The following is an 18,071-nucleotide window of genomic DNA, read 5'->3' as shown; positions in this document are numbered from 1 at the left end:
GGATTTGGAGGTGTGTCTGCCCACCCTGACCACCTGTGGCCTGGCGGTCAGGAAGTCCAGGATCCAAGCACACAGGGGGGTGTTCAGTCCCAGCTCAATCAGCTTGCCGGCCAGTCTGGAGGGGACTATGGTGTTGAAAGCTGAACTATAATCAATGAACAGCAGTCTCACATAGCCCCCCCTCTGGCTGTCCAGATGAGAGAGTTAAACTGATTTATGATCCTTATTTTCGCGGAGAAATAATGGTTTTAAAAACGGAAACAGTGTTAAACCGTACTGCCGCGGTTTGACACTCAGGGGAGTGAAACAAATTCAACGAACACCGGAAGTAAACAAAGTTGCGTTAATTGCGTTAAAATATTTTTGTGCGTTAATGCGGCCAAATTAATCGCATATATTAACGCGTTAACGCTGACAGCCCTAATAATATGTCATGAATTCAGTGTGTCGAGTGTGTTTACTAAAGCAAAACCTTGTTGAGCAAAATCACATTATTAAAAAAGCCTGTTAACGCGACCTTAAGGTTCCATTAATCACAGAAATACAAGATGAGTATAAAGCTTTAATAATAATGGTGCATGTACTTCAAATCGCTTCCACCCAAAGTCTAGAAACAACCATGAACTGAAATGTAAACACTGTAAATACAAACAGACATATATGGAATATTTCTTTTGGGGGGGGGGAGGGGGCAAATAGGACCACATGCAGTGTTATATACAGTGCATTCATCAAGGCGATTGTTTGTATTTTGCTGGTTTTGATCATAAAAAAACTTTTTATGGTTTAAGTAATAATTTTCACTTTCAAAGTATAATCGGTGATATTGGGTAAAATCAATAGATAATCAAGGATGATCGGCATTTGTTTTAAAGGTGGCCTCAGCAGTAATATATCATGAGTTCAGTGGTCTAGCATGATAGCACTAATATAGCATGATAGCAGTGATATAGCATGCTAGCAGTAATATAGCATGATAGCAGTAATATAGCATGCTAGCAGTAATATAGCATGATAGCAGTAATATAGCATGCTAGCAGTAATATAGCATGATAACACCAATAGAGCATGCTAGCAGTAATATAGCATGCTAGCAGTAATATAGCATGCTAGCAGTAATATAGCATGCTCTCTTGGTGTGATCACTGTCCATATAGCTATGCGTGATGTGATTGGCTGCTGGAGAACAAGATGTTCATCTGTGCTTCCGGAGCTTCTCCTTGAGGTGAACGGCGATGACAGCAGACACCATGATGACCAGACCCACTGAGAACACCACGATCTTCACCAGGTACACAGGTGGACCAGCTGGAACACAAGAACACACCTGGCTTCACGACAAAGTGACCAGCAGCTGATGAATCACAATCAGGAGAAGTGCTGCTGAGGAAGCAACGCCACAAAGACTCAACAATGTGTAACTAACATGTAATGCACAGCGTAACAAGGCCATGAACTTCAAGGGGTCAAAGGTCTCTGTGCTCCATCATCAGGAAGCCGTCTGTCGGGCTCACCGGCGTATTGGGAGCAGACGTGTCGGATCCCTTCAGAGGCCTGGGTCCAGTGAACCTGGTTGCTATGGTGACAGACGATGGAGCCGTTCAACAGGTAGAGCCGGAGAGAAGCGCCGGGGGTCGTGACCTCCGACCGGCCTCCACCCTCCTGACCGCAGGCCCCGTCGGCGCATGTGAAAGTGCTGCTGATGATGTGAGAGTCACGTGTTGTGCTGCAGCTCACGGTGAGGTTACAGGAGGCGGAGCTTCTGGAGACCACGGAGAGCTTAACTGGAGACACTGGAGCTGAAGGGGGGGGGGGGGGGGGAGTTTATGAAACACGGCAGAGACTCAACACCTGAGTCTGAAAGGTGAACTCACCTAGAACTGTGACCTCGTATTCATCTAGACGTTGGTCTCCATCAACCGTGATCACTCCTGCAGTATAAACTCCGCTGTCTGCCAGCTGGAGATTCTTCAATTTCACAGAGAATCTGTTCCCAGGAAACTCAACCCTTCCAGTAAAATTAGAAGAGACCTCTGGTTCTTTACCAGGTGAAAATCTTACGAGATAGACCATGTTGTTGAATCTCCAGTAAACAGCGTAGAAATCCTCAGGAACTTCATCATGAACCTCCAGGATCAGATCTTCTCCCTCCTGCATCACCACAGCAGTCACTCTGCTCTCTGTAGAAACAGCAGACACACAAAACAACACATGATTATAACTGAATGTGACTCAAACTCCTCCAGCTCATCGTGGTCTCTGAACCCGTCAGGTCTCCTCAGGAAAGAGTTTACCAGGTGAAAACCTCCCAGAGTAACATTTGCTTTTTAACACAACGTATTACATTTTATTTGCATTCTGAAAACAGAGGACACGCCTCTATTGCTGCGTGAAGGGAAGCTGAATAACTGACATACTGTAACTATCAATGCATTTTAATGAAAGATTTCATGAGCATCACGATAGAAACAACTGACAATGAGCAACTTCGCTGAGAATTTTAAGTTAAAAAATAGCGCCGTAAAGTTTGTCATCTAACTTCTGTTGGTGCCACTGTGTACAAGCTCTGACCTCCAGAACAAATGAAGACGAACAACAACCAAAAATATATACACGCAGTAAATGATCAATCTAATGTGATATATGAATATAACCTTACCTCGTGCTTCACATGATTGCAGCAGAGAAACGGCAAAGAGAAGCGTGACCCACGACCTCATTCTGCAGAATGTGCTGCATGAGGAAGTCAGAGGCACTTTTTGTAGAAGTTTTTCAGAACCGCAAACTGAGAAGAGTTATGAAAGTAACAGAAGTTCCAGAGCGTCTAAATGTATTCAAAACCAATAAATGGGGGGGTGGAGACAAGATTCAGGCATAGAACAGGAGACTGAGACAGAAAGTATTTAACAAAACGTGTCCTTTAATAAGTAGGTTAGCGTAAAGGGAATGGGGTCAAACTCAACAAAAGATTCGTCCCACTGGAGGTCCAGAGGTCCAGGGTTCAGGGTTCAGAGGTCCAGGGTTCAGGTTTCAGGGTTCAGGGTTCAGAGGTCCAGCGTTCAGGTTTCAGGGTCCAGAGGTCCAGAGGTCCAGGGTTCAGGGTTCAGGGTCCAGGGTCCAGGGTTCAGGGTCCAGAGGTCCTCATAGTCTCCTGCCCAGTCTGCCTGCTGCTTCCCGAGCTCTGAGAAGATCCGCTCCCTCCAATCAGCTGATGGACTGCAGGTCAAGCAATGCCTCACGCCGATTGGCTGCAGCACCTGCTGATGGAAGTAGACGCCCTTTACCACCTCCGCCAACCTGAGTTTGGGGATCCGCCCCCTGCGCTCCTCTGTCTGCCCTCAGACATTCCTTCTCTACGCTCGAATAGTTCATTTTGTGTTTTTATCAATGTACGGCTTGAAAAAGGTCACCGGGCGTTCCTTCCCTCTCCTAACCTGGGACAGCACAGTTTCAACCCCCGATCCTGAGGCATCTGGTGGTCGACGAAAGGCACTATGTGATTCCACAATAACCCTTATTTCCAACGAATTTCTCACGTTTTCCTCTACGATCTCCCTTTTGGCCTCTGGCATGCGATAGGACCGAAGCCTCACCTTCTTTCCTGGCTCGGTGATTATGTCATGTTGGATCTCATCGGTGCGTCAAGGTAGGTCAGAAAACACATCCTTGAACTGACTGGTCAGTTGCGCCAAGTCTTGTCTGTGGGCCGGACCCAACTGGGGGCCTCGAGGTGCCTGTGAAGGGACAGGATCTGGGATGCCATTTGCCATTGACATGATTTCCCTCTCCCAGGTTGTCTCACCTTAGATTTTACCTCGCTCACCTTTTCCATCACTCCATAGGGCCGATGCCACTTGGCCACAAACTTGCCTTTGGCCATTGGAAACAGGACCAGGACAAACTCACCGTGCCGGAACCCCCGGACTTGAGCTTTCCGGTTGTTGATTCAGGCTTGAGCGTTCTGTGCTCCCTGCATCCTCTCTTAAATCTGGTCAACACACTCTATCATAGAGCGGTGGGGTGATGGCTGTTGTTCCCAGGCTTCTTTATCCAGATCCAGCGGGCCCCTGGGTCTCCGTCCATACAGCAACTCAAATGGCAAAAACCCTGTGGAAGCTTAAGGAACTTCTCTGATTGAAATACAAAAATAAGGGGGTTAGTTGGTCCCAGTTTTTCCCATCCACATCAATCAATAGTCTGTTAGCATTTGTTTAAATGTCTTATGGAAACGTTCTACAAGGCCATCTGCTCTACAAGGTCTGCTCGTTCTACAAGGTCTGCTCGGTGTCGTGTGTGCGGAATAAAACATGTCTTTGAACAACACCTCTTGCTGTCTGGCGGATCCTTGGTGCTGGGGGGGGAAACCCACGGGTGGCGGCCTCAGGCATGCTACAATCGACTTCTAGTAGGACCTAGTAGGACCTAGTAGGACCTATACAGGAGAACATTCCTGCCGACGGCTATGAGGCTCTACAACAGATCACCTCTTGCCAGATCGTAATATTTACACTGTTGATCTGCACTTCACACATTTCATTTATTTACACTACACACATACACACACTTTGCATTTTGCACACTGTCTATATTTAATATTTTAATATTTAATTTAATTTGTCATTAGTATTGTGTATGCATATATGTTGTATATATACATATATATTTTATTTTATATTTTACTTTGTATACTTCTTGTATGCATCTATATCTTTCACTTGTATACATCTATATCTTTCATCCCTGTTTTTTATATTTTGGTTTATATTTAATTTTTTATTCTTGTGTGTTTAGTTATTGGTGCTGCTACTGTTACGACAAATTTCCCCTTGGGGATTAATAAAGTATATATCTATCTATCTATCTATACCGAAGTCGAGTCGGTGTCTTCATGGCCACTCTCTGGAAGGGAACATCGATTCAAGGGTAATGGGATCAAAGGATTCTGATAGGGTACCTTAGGGACTGTCTCCTGGCAGCTTTCGCAGTAATCCTGGACCGCCCTCTTCACACCGGTAGAAGCGACCCAGGATTGGGTCAAAGGTCTTCTCCACCCCCAGACGAGCTCCCAGTGGGCTGCAGGTGTGAACAAGCCCATGTGGCGAGAAGTAGACGCCCTTTACCACCCCCCCTACCCTGAGCTTGGGGATCCGCCCTGGTTTACCACACTACAAACACAACATCTTACGTATGTACAGACGGCTCTGAACAAGCGAGGAAACCAACTGCTGCCTTTGTAATAACTCAAAATCAGCTTTATTAAACGAGAGAGATTTGTCTCATTGGATCTCCATCTGCACTTTAAACACCATTCCAGAGCTTGATGTTACGTTTTAAAAAACAAGTTACAAATACAAACAACTTTCCCACATGTTTAAATCCGTCAGACTCTTCCTTGATTCATCGTTGTCTCACGTTTCCATCAGAATTAAATCGTTATCCGTGACCTACAAGAATACTTTCACACCCTCGTGTCCTCGTCGCCTCGACGGTAACAAAAACAAAAAAACATTGGCTGTTAATAATTAAATGTTAGTAACTTCATAATCATACGGACGTACTAGTGGGGCAGATAAAAGCATTTTGTTGTTGTTCTCCAGAGGTATTTGGTCAAATCTGCCCGATTGGCCATTCAAAAATCCAAAATGGCGGCTATTTTTCAAGATGGCCGCCAATTGGGTATTCAAAAATTAGTTAAACATGCTCATCTATTAGACTTGTGACCAAAGTGTTGCTACATTTTCAAAATTTTGAAAAAAAAATGTCTTCACCTTCACATCTGAATTCAATTTTGTTCTTCTTTAAATCATCAACATTTTCCAACATTTTTAAAATGTAGCAACATTTTGTTCACAAGTCTAATAAATGAGCATGTTTAGCTCCATATTACTTAGAAACATAAGAATCGAGACCGAGATCATTCAAATTGGGGAAATACAAACAGTTTTATGAAGAAAACTAATTTTGGAGAACTAATTGGCGGCCATCTTGAAAAATAGCCGCCATCTTGGATTTGTGTATGGCCAATTGGGCAGATTTGACCAAATATCTCTGGAGAACAACTCCACTAAATTTCATGCTTTCACCATAATTTGCACGATTATTCTACTCTGTGCCCCACGAGACAGAAGCCCCGCTTCACACAGAAAGGAGAGCTTCTACGAGAACGTGTTTAGCTTGTTTAAAGCCACTGAGAAAAAGAAACTGAAAACACAATTAGCTTTGAGGGAAGTATAAGATATATATCATGCTAATTCCATGACATTCAATGTGTGGAAGTGCTTTTAGTGGTGTGAAGAAGCAGAAACAACCTACCCTCCTATGGTAAGGTCCCAAGTTAGGCAGCTAAATAAAAGGTGCAAGTGTACATCATGTACTTACATAAAGTGCTAACTGTCTGTCCATAACAGACACACATACCAGAACAATAAGTAACTTCTCTCCATCAGAAGACTCAGTAGAGGAGCAGCTCTCAACTTCTGATTCAGTTGTAGTTTCCACATCAGTGGAAGAGAAAGTGCTTTTCCTAACCGTTTACGGTGCGTGTTTAATACACATCATTGTCTCTTTTTTGAGTCTTTAACTCGAGACCTTCAAGAAATGTAAAAATATCCAAAGTGTTGTGAGGGGGATGTTGTGACTTCTGTAGAAACTGGCTTAGCATCACTCATTAGGTTTTTATTTTTTTTAAGAGTATAAACATGAATTGCCCCCTTTGCTCATGTGTCTATGACATTGAGGGGGGGGGGGCACTCATATTGACTCTCACAAGTTGTTCTACTTGTGATTTGACATAAAGCCTCAAAACCCAAACAAGACAACGGGGGTTCCCGTCCTCTGCCCCTGCTCACGTTTACTCTAGCTTTTTATTTTAGTTTTCGTGGTTGTTATGGTTTATTTTACTGTGCGAATAAATAATCCCACCTGTTATTTTCTTAGTTGTAAAAGTGTGTGGTGTGTGTGTGTGTGCACTTACATGTAAGTAATAGCTGCAGTCAGGCAGTGTGTTATGCCTTCATAGGGTCAAGCCAGTGTAAAGCATGCATCAACCCAGCAGGCGTGTGACACATGTTCAGCTGACCATACAGAAGTCGTCCATGTTTCCTTCTTGCGTCGTCTCGTGTTACTTGGATATCTTCCAGAGGGCGAATCGGTCCTAAAAAGTCAAGTGTCCGAGCTGGATGTGATGATTCCTCCCGTTGCCTTCACCCTCCTCCTCTCTCCAGAGCGCTCCCCGTTCACACGTTGCTGATGCGAACGTCTCTCGCCCGGCCTCGTTCCTCCCCTCCCCCGCCCCCCCTGTCCCGGTAGCTCTGCTCCAGGCGGATCTTCTCCGGATCGGTGACCTCCGACACGGCTCCGCCCCCGTTGCTCTGGTACACCTGCTGCGGGGTGCCGGACGGTTTGAAGACGGGCGTGGTCTTGGTCTTGGCCACTTTGTCAAAGAAGGTGAAGTCCGCGACGTATTTGCCCGACGGGGAGAGGGAGACCACGGGGGGGAACTCGTAGCCCCAGAGGATCTCGTCCGGCAGGTAGGAGGTGCGGACCTGACAGGTGGCAGACGTCGGCTCAACCGTGGCGCTCATGATCACCAGCAGCTCGAATTCTGCCGACTCTGGATCGGTCCAGCCCCCGCCTGGTGGAGGTAAAGGAGATGGGACACTTCATAAGAAGAGGTGGTGGGGAAAGAAAGTGAGAGACAAAGAGGAATTTACACTAAATACCACATTTTAAAGGGATTTGTGGAGTTTTTGACCTCAAGTGGTGCTGTAGAGTCATTTTTACATGACATGTCATTTAGCTGACGCTTTTATCCAAAGCAACTTACAATCCTGTTACATTCACACACCGTAGAGCAGCTACAGGGAGCAATTTAGGGTTAAGTGTCTTGCTTAATCGACTAGGGCGGGGATTGAACCTCCAACCCCCTGATTGAAAGACGGAGCTGCTACCCACTGACCCACAGTCACCCACCTAGTCATTTCACTATGAGGGGGTTGTTCGGATCTTGAGAGGTTGCACCCGTATGCACGCTCAGGTGTGGCCTACGGCGGAAACTATATATACACTACCGTTCAAAAGTTTGGGGTCACTTAGAAATGTCTTTATTTTTCAAAGAAAAGCACTGTTTTTTTCAATAAAGATAATATTTGGGGCGGCTGTAGCTCAGTGGGGTAAGAGGGCCGTCCTGCAACCGCAAGGTTGTCGGTTCGATCCCGGCTCTCCCCATTAGTTGCAAGTCGAAGTGTCCTTGAGCAAGGCACTGAACCCCCAGTTGCTTCCCGGGCGCTTCACCGCAGCCCACTGCTCCTTAATAACTAAGGATGGGTTACATGCAGGGAACTAATTTCCCCTTGTGGATTAATAAAAGTGTATGTTATTATGAATCAAAAATACACACAATACATTGTTAATGTGGTAAATGACTATTCTAGGTGGAAACGTCTGGTTTCTAATGAAATATCTCCAGAGGTGTATAGAGGCCCATTTCCATCAACGATCACTCCAGTGTTCTAATGGTACATTGTGTTATCGCCTTAGAAGACTAATATCTGATTAGAAAACCCTTGTGCAATTATGTTAGCACAGCTGATAACAGTTATGCTGGTGATATAAGCTATACAACTGGCCTTCCTTTGAGCTTGAAGTTTGTAGAACAAAATTAATACTTCAAATATTAATCATTATTTCTAACCTTGTCAATGTCTTGACTATATTTTCTATTCAATTTTCAATTCATTTGATAAATAAAAGTGAGTTTTCATGGAAGACACGAAATTGTCTGGATGACCCCAAACTTTTGAACGGTAGTGTGTATATATATATATATATATATATATATATATATAGGATTAGTTTTATATATATATATATATAAAACTAATCCCCGCCCTCGTCGATGTGTCCTTGAGCAAGACACTTAACCCTGAATGGCTTCCTGAAGCTGTGTCCACGGTGTATGAATGGAATATAATTGTAAGTCGCTTTGGATAGTGGTTCACGACGAGGAAGATCGGGACTGGTATGCGAACCGGTCTACATCCGATTGTATTAGTACGAATCTGATAGGTTTCACGCAAAAAGAATTCCAGTAGGTAGCATAAAGCAGGCGTCCATTGATTTCCCCTTCAACTGCCTCAATATGCCCACTCGGTGAATAGATTTAGCCATCGGCCCGACTGACCACTCGCCCCACCCACCGAATCTCATCGCCCTCTGACCTCTCGCCGTCTCACCGGCACGCTTACCCTTGGCTGCCCAGGTTCGCAGGGGGCTGTCGTCGTCGATGATGTGGTAGAAGGTGAGGGGCAGGATGAGGAAGGGGCTGTCGCTGGACATATCCACTTGGAACGGCACATTCCTCTGGTCCAGACGGACCGTCTCGCCTTCCTTGGTCAGAGATGTCTGAAGCAGTTTTCCACTGACCTGGAGAGGGGGGTGGGGGGGTAATATGTGCACACACTTTGACAATTTGCTCATGTACATATGAAATAGAGTCTTTAGACAAACTAGGAGGCGGTGGGAGGTGTCTGGTGATCCACCCTCTCCGTCTCCGGGGTCCACTGACCTGACACCCAAGCGGGAGACTCTTTCAATCATTTTATTTTAAGTTTTTACACGTTACACCAGACAATCAAAACCGAATAAATAAAAAATTTGCAAAACAACCAACTATACGGACAATCAGACAAGGAAGAAAAATTTAAAAAAATAACAACAACAAAACATAAATCATAAATCATCATCTTCCATATTGAACCAACTATAACCATCATTCACAGAGTCACTTGGGTCCCAAGATTGCAAAACCTCTTCTTATGGTTTCGGCATAGTCCTCGCCAATAAAATCCATAAAAGGATTCCAGACGGAAAAGAACCCGTTTATGTCTCCTTGGAGGACGTGCGTGAGTCTTTCCAGTGGCAGCAGCTGGAGGACATTGTGAAGCCAACTACAGACAGACGGGGTGGTGCTGTCCATCCACTGCTGGAGGACAGACAGCCGAGCGCAGTACCACAGAAGACTGAGGATTCTCCTATGTCTGTTTAATACAGGGGAGACAGAGTGTAGGCCTAGGATACATATGAGAGGGTTGAGCTCAATAGGACATTTTATTATGGAGGATATTTGGTTCCCAATTTCAATCCAAAAGTTATTAATTTCCAGGCAGAGCCAAATTAAATGCACATAAGTTCCCACATGTTGCTTACACCTTAAACATACACCAGAACAGTCTTTATCATATTTGCTCCTAGTATATGGGGTAGTTTATAATTTATATAGAATTTTAAATTGAATTTCTTGTGATTTGTAACTACTACATATTTGTTTACGATTTAACATGATTGTTTTCCATTGGTGATCGGTAATTGTAGTTTTAAGATCCTGTTCCCATGATTTTCTGCTGCTGTGAGTACTTAATTTACTTAAGGAGAGCAGTTTATCATAAATATAGCTTGTTTTTTTCCTCTTCAGCTGGCAGACTTGGTGAATCACTGATCCGATCAGCTCTGGTCCGCGACCTTCTTTGTATTGGGGTACAGAGTTTAAGAAACTACGAATTTGTAAGAAACGGAAAAACTGTGTTTTGGGTAGCCCATACTCATCCTGAAGTTGCTTAAAAGACTTTATGGTACCACTTTTATAGAGGTCATTTATCACCTGGATTCCATGTGTGTTCCATTCTTTAAAACCATGGTCAATACAGGAAGGGATACAATTGGGGTTATTAACAATCGGTGCATAAAGAGAGTATTTTCTATCGATATAAAATATATTTTTTACCCTATTCCATGTGCTTAGAATGTTACTTACAATGAAGTTGTCACTAGTGCCTATTGTTTGTTTAACAGTATTTAAGAAAGGTGCACTTGATAATGACTTACATCCTTGTATTTCAAAGTCCAACCATATTGATTTGGGGTCTTGTGCCACCCATTCAGATACGTTTTTCAATTGTATTGACTAGAAGAAATAAGACTGAAAATTTGGTACTGCTGAACCCCCATTTACCACGGGCAGTTGGAGTTTCTCTAATCTTATTTTCTGGTGTTTATTTTTCCAAATAAATTTAGATACGGTTTTATGCAAATCTATAAAAAAGTTATTTGGAATGTCATTAGGTGTTATTTGCAAGGGGTACAACATTCTAGGGAGTATATTCATTTTAATAACAGCTATGCGTCCCAGCCAAGATATTGGGAGCGGCAGCCATCTAAGTAAGTCCAGTTTAATCTGTTTAAGGATAGGAGACAGGTTCATCTTCACCAGGTCTTCCAAATTGTAGCAGACGTGGATTCCCAGGTATTTAAAGCCATTGGGAGATAGATTAAATGGGGATGTTATACTGTTGTCCGGGTCTCTACTGCTTCCAAGTGGTAGGGCAGTTGATTTACCCACATTGATTTTATAGCCAGAGAAACTACCAAATTCATTCATTAATTCGAGCACAGAGAGAATGGATTGTTTAGATTTATGGAGGAATAGCAGTATATCATCTGCATACAGTGAGATAATGTGCTCCATTTTCCCACTGTTAATGCCTTTAATAAGTGGATGTATTCGAATAGCCTCGGCCAGAGGTTCAGTGACAGTTGTAAACAGAAGTGGGGACAGTGGACAACCTTGACGAGTGCCACGCCCAAGATTGAACCGGGGTGAAGTGAGACCGTTTGCCATAACCGTTGCTTGTGGAGAGGTGTACAGTCATTTTACCCAGCTTATAAATGTATCGCCCAGGGAAAAAGTTTCCAAGACGTTAAACATGTATCTCCATTCGATACGATCAAACGCTTTCTCAGCCTCCAAGGAGACCACCATAGACTCTAGAGGGTTCTTCTTGGCATGTTGAATGACCCCCAATAAGCGCCTCACATTAGTATAAGAATGACGACCCTGCACAAATCCTGTTTGGTCATGCCCAATGATGGTGGGGAGGAGAGGGTCGAGTCTTTTGGCGAAGAGCTTGGCCAATATTTTATTTTCCACGCATTCTGATCGGTCTATATGAAGAAGGTTCTTCTGGGTCTTTCCCTTGCTTTGGTATTAAGATAACTGCAGCCGTCTGTATGGATTCAGGTAGTTTTTTATGTGAGAAGCAGTTTTCATACATTTTACTTAACAGTGGGGTGAAAATATCTTTAAATTCTTTATATATTTCAGGAGGAAAGCCATCTGGACCAGCTGCTTTACCAGAGGGGATGTCATTGATAGCTTCCTGTATCTCTGCCATTGTAATTGGCTTATTTAAAGACTGTTGTTGTTGCTTATTAGCTTGCGGTAGATTTACATTATCCAAAAAGACGTTTATTTTAGTCGCTTTTATGCGTTTCTGATGTATATAATAATTTATAATAATTTGTAAATATGGTTCATTTCCATATTCATACAGCTTTTGCTTTTTCGAAAATAATACTTTCTCAACTTGTTGGGTTATTAAAGTGTTAAGAGCAGCCCTTACAACAATCATGTTTTCGTAGTTTTCTTGAGTTGAATGTTGTTTGTGTTTCTGTTCACAACATAGTAATTCTGCTTCCAGGATTTTCTGTTCAGATAACATTTTCTTTTTCTTTCCACTACAAAATGAAATAATTAGCCCCCTCAAATATGCTTTAGTAGTTTCCCAGAGTATTGAGGGATTTACAGAGTCGTTGTCATTGATTTCCAAAAACACTGAAAGCTCTTTCCTGATGTAGTCGCAGAATTCTGGGTCTGATAAAATGGCCTTGTTACATTGCATCTATAGTTCTATAGTTGTGTACCGGGCTTTGCAAAGTTAAAATGAGAGTAATCGGGGCGTGGTCTGAGATGTGAATCGAGCCAATCTTACAATTTAGAATTGTGGATGCTAATGTGCGTGGAATAAGGAAGTAATCTAGCCTAGAGTAAGAGTTATGGGGATTTGAGTAAAATGTTAAGTCTTTTATTGTGGGATTATTCATCCCTTTTCATTCATTATTTTGACAATGGTTTTAGAACTCTGGCTGAGATGTTTAGCCTGGGGGGACCTATCTAGATTTGAATTTAAGATATAGTTCCAATCTCCCCCAATAATGGAATTTGGACATGTATAAGCAGAGGTCAGTTCAGCAAGCATGGTCAAAAAGTATGGTGGTGAGTTTGGTGGGGCATACACATTCAAAATAACAACCTTTTCTCCGTGTAGATGACCTTGGATTAGAACATAGCACCGTTTGGATGAGACTGGACTGTCTCCATGACAAAGGGTCATTGTTTCCGAATGATAATTGCAACTCCTCTGCTTCTGGTGGAATAAGATGCAGAAAACACCTGGCCTACCCAGTCTTTTTTTAGTGTATTATGCTCCGCCTTACTTACAGTAAATGAGTCTCCTGTAAAAGAGCAATATCTGCTCTCTCTTTTTTAATGTAGTTCAGGATTTAAATTTTTGTTGGGGGGTTATTGGCACCTTGGATGTTCCAACTGTGGATTCTCAACTAAACGGATCTTGACATCCTCCATTAGAAAGAAATAGTAAGATATAAGTTCATTTCTGTGCTATTTTGTTTAGTCTAATTTCACTTAGTTTTCTGTGTAGGGGCCTGGTACTAAGCGTTAGAGGCCAAATGGGAAGATGACAAGATTCACAATAAAAACACATTGAAACGATAACAACAACCAAAAAATAAGACATAGAACACAACATATACCCTTTCCCCTCCCCGGAGCTCCAATTTAAGGAGTTTCCAGAGAGCATCCTGCCCCTTACTCTGGCTGCTCCATGGAGAGCTTTCCCTAACATTCATGCGGCTATGTGTCCGTTTTCTAGTTTTGTTTTGTTTGTGTTTTTTTATGGCAGCTGATAAGTAGTACCGACTAAATGTACTCTCAGCCTCAATCCACAAAATGAAAACAACAATAACAAATAAATAAGTGGACAAAAATATTCAAATTGTTGCTTTCAACAAGTCAACATTGTATTAGTATTATTCTGTGGGTATTTAACCATCCCTTTTCTTACATAATTAAATTTATCTCCTGCATCTCATATATTTGAGTGAGTACAGTTACTTTAGTTCAGCTTTAATTTCAGGCCTACAATTCCTCTCCCACTTAGACAAACGCTCTATATTTTTCTACTTTAATCTAATCATTAAGACAAATTAAAATTCGGTAGAGGAGTTAAATAAATAAATAAAAATAATTATTATTATATGTGTATACATATAAACATACACGCATACGCACACAGAAAGAATAGAGAATAGAAAGGGATGGGTGAGGTGTGATATCTACCTACATTTGTTGGTCAGCATATGGGTTAATGTGGAGATCGAAGTCTCTCCAACTCCTTCATAAAGTCCTCGGCGTCCTTAGGGTAACGAAACAGTCGCGGCTTTTCTTCTCCACAGTTGATGCGAAGGACAGAGGGGTATAGAAGAGAGTATTCCATGTTCATATCCCAAAGTTTTTTTTGATGGGTTCAAATTCACGTCGTTGCTTCACGAGCTCGGCGCTGTAGTCGGGATAGAAGTGAATCCTCGTCTTGCTGATGAAGAGCTCGCCCTTTTGCCTGGACAGGCGGAGAATTTTGACTTTGTCCTGGAAACTCAGGAGTCTCAGCAGTATTGGTCTCGGATGAGATGAGCTTGTGTTGTCGCTCCTCTGTGTGGGGCTGCGCTGAGCTCTCTCAATTAACGGAGGATGAGGAACGTGTTCCTGGCCGAAGAGGTGTCTGTGTGTGTGTGTGTGTGTGTGTGTCTGTGTGTGTGTGTGTGTGTGTGTGTCTGTGTGTGTGTGTGTCTGTGTGTCTGTGTGTGTCTGTGTGTGTGTGTGTGTCTGTGTGTGTGTGTGTGTGTCTGTGTGTGTCTGTGTGTGTCTGTGTGTGTGTGTGTCTGTGTGTCTGTGTGTGTGTCTGTGTCTGTGTCTGTGTGTGTGTCTGTGTGTCTGTGTGTGTGTGTGTGTATGTGTCTGTGTGTGTGTATATGTCTGTGTCTATGTGTCTGTGTGTGTGTGTGTCTGTGTATATATGTCTATGTGTATATGTGTCTGTGTATATGTGTGTCTGTGTGTGTGTGTCTGTGTCTATGTTTGTCTGTGTGTGTGTCTGTGTGTCTGTGTGTGTGTGTCTGTGTCTATGTGTATATATGTCTGTGTGTGTCTATATGTCTGTGTGTATCTATATGTGTGTCTATGTGTGTGTCTGTGTCTGTGTGTGTGTCTATGTGTGTCTATGTGTGTATGTGTGTCTGTGTGTATGTATATGTCTATATGTGTCTATATGTATGTGTGTCTGTGTATATATGTCTATATGTGTCTATGTATGTGTCTATGTGTATATGTATATATGTCTATGTGTGTGTCTATATGTATGTGTCTATGTATGTGTATATGTCTATGTGTATGTGTGTGTCTATGTGTGTCTGTATATGTGTATGTGTATGTCTATGTGTATATGTCTGTGTGTGTGTCTATGTATATATATGTCTATATGTCTATGTGTATATATATATATATGTCTATGTATGTATATATATGTGTGTATGTCTATGTGTGTATGTGTCTATGTATGTGTATATGTATGTCTATGTGTGTATGTATGTCTGTGTATATATATGTCTATATATGTGTGTATGTATGTATATATGTGTGTATGTGTATATATATGTCTATGTATATGTCTATGTCTATGTGTGTCTATGTGTCTATGTGTATGTCTGTGTCTATATGTCTATGTGTGTCTGTGTATGTATGTCTATGTCTATGTGTGTCTATGTGTCTATGTGTATGTATATGTGTGTGTATATGTGTATATGTCTGTGTATATATGTGTCTGTGTATGTGTGTGTCTATGTGTGTGTCTATGTGTATGTGTGTGTCTATATATATGTCTATGTCTGTGTATATATGTCTATGTGTCTATGTGTGTATGTGTGTCTATGTGTATATGTATATGTGTGTCTATGTGTGTCTGTGTGTATATGTCTATGTATGTGTATGTGTATATGTCTATATATGTGTCTGTGTGTGTATATGTGTGTATGTGTGTCTATGTGTGTCTATGTATATGTCTGTGTGTATGTCTATGTCTATGTATATGTGTCTATATGTGTCTATGTGTGTGTGTCTGTGTGTGTGTGTGTGTATGTGTGTATGTGTGTCTATGTGTGTGTGTCTATGTGTGTATGTGTGTCTATATGTGTGTCTCTGTGTGTGTGTATGTGTGTATATGTCTATGTGTGTGTATGTCTGTGTGTGTGTGTCTGTGTGTGTGTGTGTGTCTATGTGTATATGTGTGTGTGTCTATGTATATGTGTCTATGTGTCTGTGTGTGTATATGTCTGTGTCTATGTGTGTGTCTGTGTATATGTGTCTGTGTATGTGTGTGTCTGTGTATGTGTGTATGTGTGTGTCTGTGTGTGTGTGTGTATGTCTATGTGTGTGTCTATGTGTGTCTGTGTGTGTGTGCATGCGTGTATATATGTATATGTCTGTGTCTGTGTGTGTGTGTCTATGTGTGTCTATGTGTCTGTGTCTGTGTGTCTGTGTGTGTGTGTGTCTGTGTCTGTGTGTGTGTCTGTGTGTGTCTGTGCCTGTGTGTGTGTGTCTGTGTGTCTGTGTGTGTGTGTGTCTGTGTGTGTGTGTGTGTGTGTCTGTGTCTGTGTGTGTGTCTGTGTGTGTGTGTGTGTGTCTGTGTGTGTGTGTCTGTGTGTGTCTGTGTCTATGTGTGTGTGTGTCTGTGTGTGTCTGTGTGTGTGTGTGTGTGTGTGTCTGTGTGTGTCTGTGTCTGTGTCTGTGTGTGTGTGTGTGTGTCTGTGTGTGTCTCACGGTGGCTTGGGGGTTGGTGGTTCCCTCCCCGCCCTCGTCGATGTGTCCTTGAGCAAGGCACTACGGTGTATGTCTGAACGAGTTCAATGTGTTATTCTAAAGGTGCGTTCACACCAAAAGCGAAACTATTTTTTCGCGTGACCGAATCCCATGAAAAGTCAACGTACAGACGCGTGTGGCTGCGATAGACGCGATAGTTTCCCGGGCGGCGCGTTTGGGGCGACGCAATGTGGCCAACGCGTTTTCAGCGGCACAATTTTCGCCCCGAGTTGAAATATTTCCACTTTGAGGCGTCATCTCGCAACTCGGCCAATCAGCTCTTGAGTTCGCTCTCGTAGCTGGAAGCGGAAGTCTTTCAGACGTAACAGTAACTTCATCGGTGAAAGTGACCGAGCTAAGTGAGCCTACGGATGATGTCATGTATTAATATATATAAATATATGATATTAATGTCATCAACCCAAACACGAGGGCGTCAGTGTGTGAGACGTCCACAACAAATATAAAGCAGAACTAGTGGTTAGTTATTCTGGTGAATGGAGGAGATGATAACGGTCTTTACGGAGACGAGACACGGAGATAAGCCCCGCCCCTCACGGAGATAAGCCCCGCCCCTCGCGGAGCGTCTCGACGCTTATGGCGTGAACACGGTGAACGGTCGAGCGAGTAAACTCACACGTTTTGGGCGACGCGAAAAATCGTTTTGCTTTTGGTGTGAACGCACCTTTAGATACATATTCTGGCTCCGCCCACAGGACCCGACCAACGGCTACTACAACGTCCGCGCCACGGCCCGTGAGGAGGCGCGGCCTCAGTCCCGCGCTGTGCAGCACTACCAGGGCGAGTTCCGCAGCCCCAACCCGAACAGCGGGTATAATATGTAGATAATATGTATAATATATATATTATAAATATAAATATATATATATATATATATATATTATATATGTATTTTATATATAACATATAATATATCATAGATATAATATATATTTATATATTATATATAAATATAATAGATATATATATAATAAATTGTATTATATATATATATATATATATATAAATATGAATATGAATGAATATGAATATACACTTTTATTAATCCCCAAGGGGAAATTAGTTCTCTGCATTTAACCCATCCTTAGTTATTAAGGAGCAGTGGGCTGCGGTGAAGCGCCCGGGAAGCAACTGGGGGTTCAGTGCCTTGCTCAAGGACACTTCGACTTGCAACTAATGGGGAGAGCGGGGATCGAACCCACAACCCTGCGGTTGCAGGACGGCCCTC

General features: G+C 42.7%; 1 protein-coding gene across 1 annotated transcript; it reads right to left on the bottom strand.

Moving 5' to 3' along the window:
* Nucleotides 1-69: 69 nt before the first annotated feature.
* LOC130190966 (uncharacterized) lies at nucleotides 70-2,709 on the bottom strand. Its single transcript, XM_056410630.1, has 4 exons — nucleotides 2,660-2,709; nucleotides 1,875-2,180; nucleotides 1,515-1,799; nucleotides 70-1,308 (listed from the first exon to the last, which is right to left on the bottom strand). Exons 2-4 carry the CDS (start codon nucleotides 2,155-2,157, stop codon nucleotides 1,196-1,198), a joined length of 681 nt encoding a protein of 226 aa, XP_056266605.1. The 5' UTR covers nucleotides 2,158-2,180; nucleotides 2,660-2,709; the 3' UTR covers nucleotides 70-1,195.
* Nucleotides 2,710-18,071: the final 15,362 nt, after the last annotated feature.

Source organism: Pseudoliparis swirei, unplaced genomic scaffold (genome assembly GCF_029220125.1).
Source record: "Pseudoliparis swirei isolate HS2019 ecotype Mariana Trench unplaced genomic scaffold, NWPU_hadal_v1 hadal_25, whole genome shotgun sequence".
Taxonomy (NCBI): Eukaryota; Metazoa; Chordata; class Actinopteri; order Perciformes; family Liparidae; genus Pseudoliparis; species Pseudoliparis swirei.
This window is presented reverse-complemented; position numbering and strand designations above follow the sequence as displayed.

What these genes read in the sequence shown, in the direction of transcription:
- LOC130190966 (XM_056410630.1), bottom strand. Translation starts at nt 2,157, where the DNA reads ATGCAGGAGGGAGAAGATCTGATCCTGGAGGTTCATGATGAAGTTCCT. An exon ending in ATACGAGGTCACAGTTCTAG is followed by an intron (nt 1,800 to 1,874) that starts GTGAGTTCACCT and finishes CCCCCCCTTCAG; the next exon opens with CTCCAGTGTCTCCAGTTAAG. An exon ending in CGTCTGCTCCCAATACGCCG is followed by an intron (nt 1,309 to 1,514) that starts GTGAGCCCGACA and finishes CTTGTGTTCCAG; the next exon opens with CTGGTCCACCTGTGTACCTG.